The sequence below is a fragment of the Glandiceps talaboti genome, chromosome 3, assembly GCF_964340395.1.
Source record: "Glandiceps talaboti chromosome 3, keGlaTala1.1, whole genome shotgun sequence".
NCBI lineage: Eukaryota > Metazoa > Hemichordata > Enteropneusta > Spengelidae > Glandiceps > Glandiceps talaboti.
Window position 1 is genome coordinate 4,761,653 of NC_135551.1, and position 10,310 is coordinate 4,771,962.

At 35.8% G+C, this 10,310-nt stretch overlaps 1 protein-coding gene across 1 annotated transcript in view; it reads right to left on the reverse strand.

Annotated features, from left to right (window-relative positions):
* Positions 1 to 1,693: 1,693 nt before the first annotated feature.
* Positions 1,694 to 10,310, reverse strand: part of LOC144432728 (carbohydrate sulfotransferase 14-like) — a 13,661-nt gene continuing 5,044 nt past the window's right edge. The window contains exon 2 of the mRNA XM_078120997.1: positions 1,694 to 3,921. Coding sequence (XP_077977123.1) covers positions 3,109 to 3,921 — 813 coding nt within the window. The 3' untranslated portion in view covers positions 1,694 to 3,108. The remainder of the gene's footprint in view (positions 3,922 to 10,310) is intronic.

The following is a 10,310-nucleotide window of genomic DNA, read 5'->3' on the forward strand; positions in this document are numbered from 1 at the left end:
CAATTAACTTCTGTGACTGTGTTAGCCGAAAGTTGACTTGCCACTGTCATATTTGTGTTAAAGACACAAAGCAAAGATAGATTATGATAGGAAAATGTTTGAAGAAGTTTGACTGAATATGTGGTTCATAATATTTGTCTTCAAGCAAAAGTTGAATTTACAGGGACATAAGGCTAAATTTCTGTTTCTATAGGTAATGTTTACTATATACAAGGTACTTTTATTCTACTTACTGTACTCGCTATTGGCCGAATTCAAAGTTAGTATAAAGGCATAACATATAAATAAATAACTGTAGTATAATTACACAATAAATGGATCTCCTTTATTATAATAGCATAAACTATACTTAATTATAATGATACTTAAAGTATGGTGTTAGTCATTAAATAATTTACTGGGAGTCACATGCAAGTATTTTCGACTAGGTATCATAAACTATAAACTCACCTTGTGCCTTTTTTAGAAACCGAGATTAGATGAGATGACCGAAATGGCTTTTGACTGGTGGATTTCAATTTGGAGTTCATGCTAGTCAGTATATGGGCATTCAAGAGATCTGCCAGGTCAGAGACAGTATGTACACACAGTATGGATAATGTTAATCCACAGATAAGTAATCTGTGGTTAATCCAAGTAGTTGATATTATGGCCTATATGGTCCCTATACATCAAAGGGGAATACCACTCCAGGAAATACACTGGTATTTTCATAAACGTTAGGCTTTTGAGATTCATTTCATGATTTTAGTGAGTTGTCAAGAAACATCAAATTGAAACTTTTTCTCATTCCCCTATCGTTCTTTCAATTCAGTGATGCCCCATTGCATGATGGGTGTTAGCAGACATGATTATTAGTATGATGCACATTGAATATTCATGACCATTTATCTGAAGGAAATTTTGAGTCATGAATATGAATCTAATCAATAATCATATCTGCAAAGACAATAGAGGCGAGTTTCAATTTTGTGTTTCTAGGCAACCATGTGAACTCATGAAATGACTCTCCAGAACTCACAGCTTATGCGAATACTTTTATTTCCTGGAGTCGTTTTCACCTTTAAATAATGAAAATTACATTCTTTATTTTTTCGTACAGATGTGTATACATTTTCTCAACTTTTTTTCTCTGTAAAAGTATTTGTTTTATTAAAAAATGAAGATCTCTTATAAACCATTGTTGTATTTACTCAAAGTCAAGCAAACCTGCCTATCTACACACACACACACAGACATACATACAAAGACATGCATGCATGCATACATACATACATACATACATACATACATACATGCATGCATGCATGCATGCATGCATGCATACATACATACATACATACATACATACATACATACATACATACATACATACATACATACATACATACATACAGACATACATACATACAAAGACATGCATACATACATACATACATACATACATACACACACACACACACATACATACATACATACATACATACACACACATACAGAAATACAGAAATACATACATACATACATACATACATACAGAAATACATACATATGTACGTACGTACGTACGTACATACACACACACACATGACACTTGGACACGTGTGCATACACACCTTGACATAGCAACTTCTTCAGCTGTTGAGAAGCATACAAGTGATAAACGTTTGACTTTATATGTTCAGAGTCCCATTCCACCGTTATTATATTTATTATAGTATAAACCATGTGCCATGTCACACTCGGCCTCAGCCCGGTCAGAAAATGATCATCATCAATTCCAAACTACATGTACATGTTCATCTTGTGTTGTAATATACATTTGTACTTAGAATCCTAGCTCCCTAAGTGCTGTGTAAAAAGTCACAATATAATCCTAGCTCCTTAAGTGCTGTGTAAAAAGTAACAATAAAAAATGACAGATTTCTACACACCACCAAATATTAGGATAAGTTTGCAGCAGATATAAAATTTTATTTTGTATTAAAAGATTTTTATCTAATATAAAATGCAAACAGTACATGGATATTGCCATTATTGTTGTACCCTATAAAAATATATATCCCATAAAACCGTCAAGATGATACCATGCAAGGTATCAGTACAGTTATTACTAAGTAAAACAAAATCATCATTAAAACCGAGTTGTAGGAAGACATCATATAAAACACCATTCCTTCATGAGAACAAAATAATGCACCAACTTGTATACAAAATTTACAACCCTACGAAATTCGCTGCACAGAGAAGCACTGCTATAACTGGATGTATAAAACGTATCTTCCTGATAGGACTGTCTGAAAACAAGTCAAAATATCTCCATTGGAGTTAAGATATTTCACCAACACATAATACTGATCATTTTGGTGAACATGTATAAATTAGAAAGATTAAAATACAGTGATTGAACAAACTGGCGTTGAGGGCGCTGCTGTAATCTTTCGTAGCTCTTGCTCACAATGACGAAAGTTTCATTCCAAAAGGAGTTCGTTTTGTCTGACGGTGGTAATAGTGTTTTCACAAAGTTTCCACTTTGAGATGAGGTATACAACTTAACTAAAATAGACGGAACTTTTAAAAACAAAAACAATTCAAGTGATAATTAAAATGGAAATCAGAACTGGAATAGCAATTTAAGATACACGTGATTAATTCACAAGAATTGTACTCCATGTTGATTTTAGGACAAATGAATCCTATTTTCTCCTAATTGGAGTTGTCTGTGTACAAACAAATATCCACCTGGCAGAGAGAGGATTACTGCGTATAGGCAACAAAAGTTGTCAGTGTAAGTAGAACGATTCGATGTCTACACTGTTTATCCTCCCATAGATCATACCTTGCTAGTTTGCATATTAGTACCCGTTGATTTAATGTTAATACTTTTTATTATTTTGTTATATAATCTGTTTATACTGTGGAAGACACTACAGCTATATTGCTTTTATTTCACTGTCATCATATTTCTAGTTTTCTGTTGTCAGCGTTTAATCTACAATTCAAGTAATATTTAATATTTACAAAATACCCAATATGAGCTGTTAATATAGTTGTGGCATTATTGCACTATTTGAACTTCATTATTGCTGATTAGACCTCCAAACCCGCTCAGCTGCCATCCAGAACATCTGGGAAAGGATATGCAAATGAGGTGAAGTCACGTGCATACCTCGTGACCAATCGTCTGTAATCGTCGTCAGGAAGTTTGGAGAAATAGTCTTGGATGACATTGGAAGACGTGCCATTGTAGAAAGATTGTCTGGGTGGAAAGCTAACGATATCTTGAACTCCGAGGTCTTTGAAAACTTCTTGAGCGTCATTGTAAAGATTTTCAAAGGAGCCAATGAACGAGTAGTTAACAAGACACGGCTGACAAATGTCAGTCATTGGTCGCCAATGTTGGTCCATGCGTCTTATTGGAGTATCAAGTACAAATTTGACGAACTCGTTAAACGTAATATGAATATCAGAAACATTGGTAGGTATTGGCCAACCCGGACGATATTTCCTGACAATTTTTGCTGCATATCTATCTTGGAATGTACTTTTTTGTCTGCCAAATTTGTCTTTGTATGCTGACAAAAGGCGGGAAATTGGGTACCTTACGAACATAAATTTGTAATAGTGTTTTAGTCTGTATTCTATTTCCTCCGTGGTGTAATTACTGAGATGCATGAACCCTTCATAGTGTTCGAGTTTACCCGAGTTTATTGAATCCCATTCGCCATTCAATACCCGAATAATCCGTTTCCAGTTGGAACAGGCTACTTTTGGAACAGCACAGTACATAAACTTGTATTTGTCGTTGACAATCACTTGATGGAAGAGCATCTTCTTATCGTCTGCAGATAGCTGGTCGATGTGCCGGTGTGAATTCTGACATGCCGATTCCGTTGAACTGCTTTGAACAGATCTGGCCACCTGTGAAATGAGAACTGAACATGAGATTTTGTGGACATGAATTGGTGATGCTATGCTGTCGATTACAAACAGTTCTGTTTTACAGTGAGGTGCTGCATGCATGTATAAAGAGAATGTGATGTAGTTGCAAAACGAACTATTAAACTGATTTATTGAAAATGTAACTGTCACTTTGTGTCAATCGCCATTTCCTAATTCTATTTCCAACGACAAAGAAAGTTGCATGAAATCGTTCAATGGTTGTCATGGTTACAGCAACAAACATTTCAAAACAGGCCACGTTTAGCATCACACCAATTATAGTAATTGTCCTCGCGTAAAACCTATTCTGTGTATATAATACAGTAATAACCAATTATCGTAAAAGTTACTTACAGCAGTTCACTCGTTTCAATGTTAGCTTAATAAGTAGGTGTACTTTGAGTGTTAAGCCTTCAAAGTATTCACTATTGTTGGGCAGGAGTGATTTTATTGTTCAAATGTGTATCATGTACAATGCGTCAGTCATTCGATAAAGTCACCGACCTTTGTTATTCTATCGTTGGATAGTCAAGTTCCTATACGGTATCGTTACGATTTACACCTCCACTAGTCAAGTTCCTATATACGGTATCGTTACGATTGACACCTCCCACTAGTCTAGTTCCTATACGGTATCGTTACGATTGACACCTCCACTTGTCTAGTTCCTATACGGTATCGTTACGATTTACACCTCCACTAGTCTAGTTCCTATATACGGTATCGTTACGATTTACACCTCCACTAGTCTAGTTCCTATATACGGTATCGTTACGATTTACACCTCCACTAGTCTAGTTCCTATACGTTATCGTTAAGATTTACACCTCATAGGTTAGAAACCACGGGCACGTTGGTATCTGAAATTGCCGTCAATACGTACCGTGACATGCAAGTTTTGCTACTTCAAAGATTCCAAATATGTACGTTGTATTTATTATACTTATCAACATACATGTAATCTCTATTTGCATAATTATATCAATACAAGACGTATAACCAGGTGTAAACTGTCTCGGAGCCAGGTGTCAACATTGGAGCTTAGTATGGTGAAGTCTACTTCGTTGCCCTAGTGATGCCTTTTACAACATCAAATGACAACACACTATTTTTGACGGTCTTTGTTGTCGCCATGTTTTTTACAATTTAATGTTAGTAAAACAAGGGGGTATTACTGTAACATCATAGCAACCAAACTATCACATTATTACAGATTCAAGCAGGGGCATGAGCCAACAATTCTGGTGAATTCCAATAATATATAGAGGTAAAGCCCAAGTTAGCTATGAATCACATTTACATACTTACTTACTTCTTTATGTATAGATATGGTGCAAAATCGACACTAAGTGCGCTCGCGACAGAAAGCGCCCGTGAAAGAGGGCAATGTGGTATCACGCATACGTGCGACGAAAAAGTACACCAAAGTGTCCCACCCCGTCTTTTTTTTTTTAGCAAATGAGCAAATTGAGCAAAAGCTGAGCTCGTGGAAGTTGAAAATTCCAGTACTTTCATGGACGTTTGTCGAATCATTCGAGCTCGCTATCGCGCGACAAGACAGAGAAGTAAATTCTACGACCATTGGGGGCACTATTCAATCCACACACTCAAGGCAGTATCCCCGTATATTCTATTTATATTCCAGCGCTATTTGATGAAGTTAAATAAGTGTTTCTCTGTGTATTATAATTAGATATTAATTATCGATTCAAGATACTGAAATAATTATAAACAAGAACTTGACGGAACTTTTTGATGTTGTCTTTATTCATGTTATTCAATATTGTTATAGACACCAGAATTGTTGCCCCATGCCCTTGATTCAAGGATGACGTTTTCAAGGCTACCCACTATATATATACTACTATACTAGGGTTAACGTTATCATGGTTATATGTAGCTCTATGTAACAGTCTATGAATGACCCGTGCAAGTTGTAAAAGAAAGTAAGCAAACAAACGAACGAACAGACAGACAGACAGACAGACAGACAGACAGACAGACAGACAGAAACAAGTACAACATCCATACCCAGGGCAGTATCAGGGGCCAGCTCTGGTAGGGGTGTGCGTCCAATACTGCCGACCCCAGACCCATTTTAGGCCACTTTTGACCAAAAAATCAATACCCCATTTTAGACCATACAGGTTTATCGTAAATAGCCTCCGAGGCTTCCATACATTTAAACAACACAATGGTTGTCAATCATGCAGATACGATGGCTCTATCCAGATTCGGTTTCCTATTTCCGATGTGAGAAATTCGATGACTGGCTTTTACTACTTCACATAGCCTTTCGTCCCTAAACTATTTTTAGCAACAGAGCCTCTGGTAGGTTCACGCGGGAAAGATTCCAGTCACATCAACATTCCGATCTATCTTGATGTTACAGACCCGCACCAGTATCTTGAAGAACAGCTGCGTCGACTGACTGGCCGGCCATAATGTGTGTGTGCTGATTGCTGTGGGATTGTTTTACAACAAATGTTCGCCATACCACTATAACTGTGAAGTCTATTATGGGATATGGGCAAACTTAAGACTTTATTATTATCTAAATAAATAGTACACACAACTAAATACAACAAATCCATAACCTAGTATAATGTTCCTACTGAACTGTGCCGTGTGACGTTGACAGGTAAAAGTTCAATGTGTATGTTCCCTATGGTCAAGATGTACAAGTCATTGAGAATGACATAGTCCCCGCTATGATTGGGTTTTAAGGAATTATCACTACTCTGATCACGCAACAACACTTGTGAACCTAAATCTCGACTATCCTTGCGATATCTACCTCATGTATTTTACAAACTATTTATTAATTTGTTTGTTTCCAATAACATGACTTCAGAAAATAGGGGAGGGAGGTTGGCATTTTATTTTATTTTATTTTATTTTGCTTTTTTTTATTGCTTCAATATACAAGATAGCTAAGCAAGGCAAGGACAAGATATTCGTTGGTCGTAATAATTCTGTGATGGTTTGATGAGGTGTAAAATAAATAAATGAAGACAATTCTATGTGAATTAGACTAACACTATATGGAGGACTGTATTGTTGCATGTCTTAAAAGACTCGATCGGTTTCTCTGGGATGGGATTATACAAATTTGACCAGTGGTACGATAAAATAATTACAAATTTAATTTTGTCAAGGCCAAATACGACAAAACTGAAAGGCAAAAATAAACCAATACAGTATAGGTAATTTTTATATTATATTAATTGTGCTGGTTATAACTTGTAATCTTATTTTGGTCTTAACAAATTAGACTTCTCAAATGATGCAATAATTCAAACTGGGGGGGGGGGAGACAGTGTGAGAATTTGAATAGTTTTTTTTAATAAAGTCAGAGATAACAATTAGCTCATTTTTCTTCTTAGCTTGTTCACAGTTATCGACATTGCCATGCTATGCATACCAGTAAGGGACATGTACTGGATCATTAGAACGTTTCTCAGTTGTCGAATGTACGACACGTGTTAACACAGGTCATGCATTTGCCATTTATATATTAAGGGAAAAGATAGTGAAATTTCCATCAGTTATTCACACGCATGCGGGCACACACACACACACACACACACAAACACACACACATTGAAAATGGCTGTGAAATGAATAATGGAGATAGCATGATAAACTCAGAAAAAGCTAAGTTTTCATGCTAAAGACAATGGCATATACCGCAAAGCTGACTTTGTTTTCTCGCAATACAAGCCAGAGCATTTGTGTCCGATGTGTCCGATGAAGCAATGAAGAGAACATATGTGAATAATGTAGAATTGCTGTTATGGGGGCACAAGTTCACGACAATATGACTTCAGAACTTTGAGAAGAAACAGCCGCAACTAGTACGAAATGATACGGACCGTCTGTGTGTTGTGAACCGGAACTGTGACGTGAACTGATATGGTAATATAGATTCCTCCACATCCTGACAACAACACTAGCGGGCAGAAAGTCAATAGTGACTCAACACTTGATAAACTTGATACCTATAAAAACGTCAAATCATTACTTCAACCTGAATTGTATTTGTCAACTGTCACTATTGTTAGTCATAGCTAGAAGAATGTTATCCCGCTTTAGATGCTCACCACACTGTTGAAACAGGAAGACGACAAGGCATTGACAGAGCCGAATGAATCTGTGTTCTTTGCGACTCAAATGAACTTGAAGATGAGTATCACTTCCTATTGAAATGTTATTTTATTGCCAATTCTAGGTCCAAATATATTCCACAATTTGAAATAAGTATTCTTAAGATATAGCCTAATTACTGAAAGTAATTAATTATGCAAATGAGTCATTAAAACTAAAAGCTACATCAAGCTTTTCAGAACTTGTGATTCGTTATGTTTGAAGTATTTACCAAATTATATTAAATTTGAAGTATGCGTTCTTAAGGTATAGCCTAATTACTGAAAATCATTAATTATGCAAATGAATCATCAAAACTACAAGCTATATTATCAATCTTTATGTAACACAGGCACATTGTTTATATCAATGTATGTACCAAATTATATTGAATTTGACGACTGCATTCTTAAGATATAGCCTAATTTACCGAAAACCAATAATTATGCAAATTAATCATTAATATTCATGGTTAGTTATCAAACCTGGGTCTGTTAGGGGTGTAGTTGTGAAATTTGAATACTCTTCTCAAGACCACGCACGGTCTCATCTTTGATGTAACAACCTGCACGAGAGATTTTTAATGGCCTCTTTTGGATCATATAGTTTGATTTGTTTGAAAACACAGGTAATTTGTTACCAAATATTTTCACAGTAACATGTTTATTAAATAACGTCACGAGAGTACTCTTAGTTCAAATAGGTTTATTGCGTACTGGTATGTGTTTGTGTGTGTGATATTTATAGAGGGTACTGCAAGTCACAGCTTTTATTCGTTTTGTATACATCGAATAATCATCTATCATCACTCTATATGTTTACTAAAACGTCAAGTTAGAAATAAATCTCTTACACAAAATTTCGGTTTACTTATAACAATGAATAATGACATCACAAGTGATATTTTCAAAAGGTGTGTAGATGTTCAGAATCACTGAGTGGCTTCTTCTAATGGAGAAAATACAACAACTGCATGGCGTACATTTTGATCATGACACGCAAATTTCTTTTCAACGGGTGAAATTGTCATAAAATCACCAATGGCTAGCCGGAAATGTGGTGTTCAGTTCTGGGTTTTGACAAAAATAAAACTGTCAGCAAACATAGTGTGACGACGGTGTAGTTTATAGACTAGCACTATACAGATTAGATAATGCAACTTGTAACTCTAAAGCTTTCTATACACATAATGTTACGTGATACATGTAATTACAGTTGTAACAATAACTTCATAAACACATAACTACTTACGATAATGAATAGTATAGTAACAGCACTTCAAATACAATCTTTTTTACGCACCAAATTAAATTAAAATGACATTTTTAAGTATGTAGTGCAAAAGTAAACAGCAGCGATAAAACTCGGTTTATCTGACCCACTACAACTGATTCCGTAACACTAACAGTACGATTTAGAGTCTGTTGTATTTCATGATTGCATAACACAGTCCTTAGTTCGTCAACAAGCTTTGCATCGGAGTTTTGTATTCATCTGAGGTTCCTATTCCCTAGCTTAGATACTAATCGTGGGCTCATTATCTCATGCCTACCTTTCCGAGTCCAAACTGAAGGCTTGCACATGATACTGCATGTCTCTGTGGCTGCCCACATCAAATCTTGTGATAGCTTTTTCTCAGCCATGAATCTAATACCTTTCAATATCACTAGGTATTTCATTTCATTCCATGCATCTATACATGAAGCCAATATTCAGTGTTCGAATTTTCCATAAGGTTGTGTTAGTCATCAAACCCTGTATCTTTAGGCACTGACCTGGTAGGACTTGAAATTTACTGTAATTTCCTTTGCGTATGCATGGCGAGTGACAATTTCGAAAAGATGCTTGAAGGCAAACGATATCAGTTTGCTTCCTGTTACTATTAATAGTATAAAATGATGTAGGCTTGTTGTTTTACTCATGTAACATGACATTTAAAACACACCCTCAGACAACTTTCGATGTAAAAGAAACAGTAGTTTAGGTACTGTGCACAATGGAGATGTAGAAGTACATTGTAGTCAAGTTGAAATGTTCATTATCAGTTAGAAAACAAGTCATTGAGAATGACATAGTCCCCGCTATGGGTTTTAAGGAATTATCACTACTCTGATCACGCAACAACACTTGTGAACCTAAATCAAACAGACTTAGATATGTTGTGTCTGCTTGTTGGACATGGAACATGCCTACAACAATAAAGGATGGGTCGGGTATGGGGG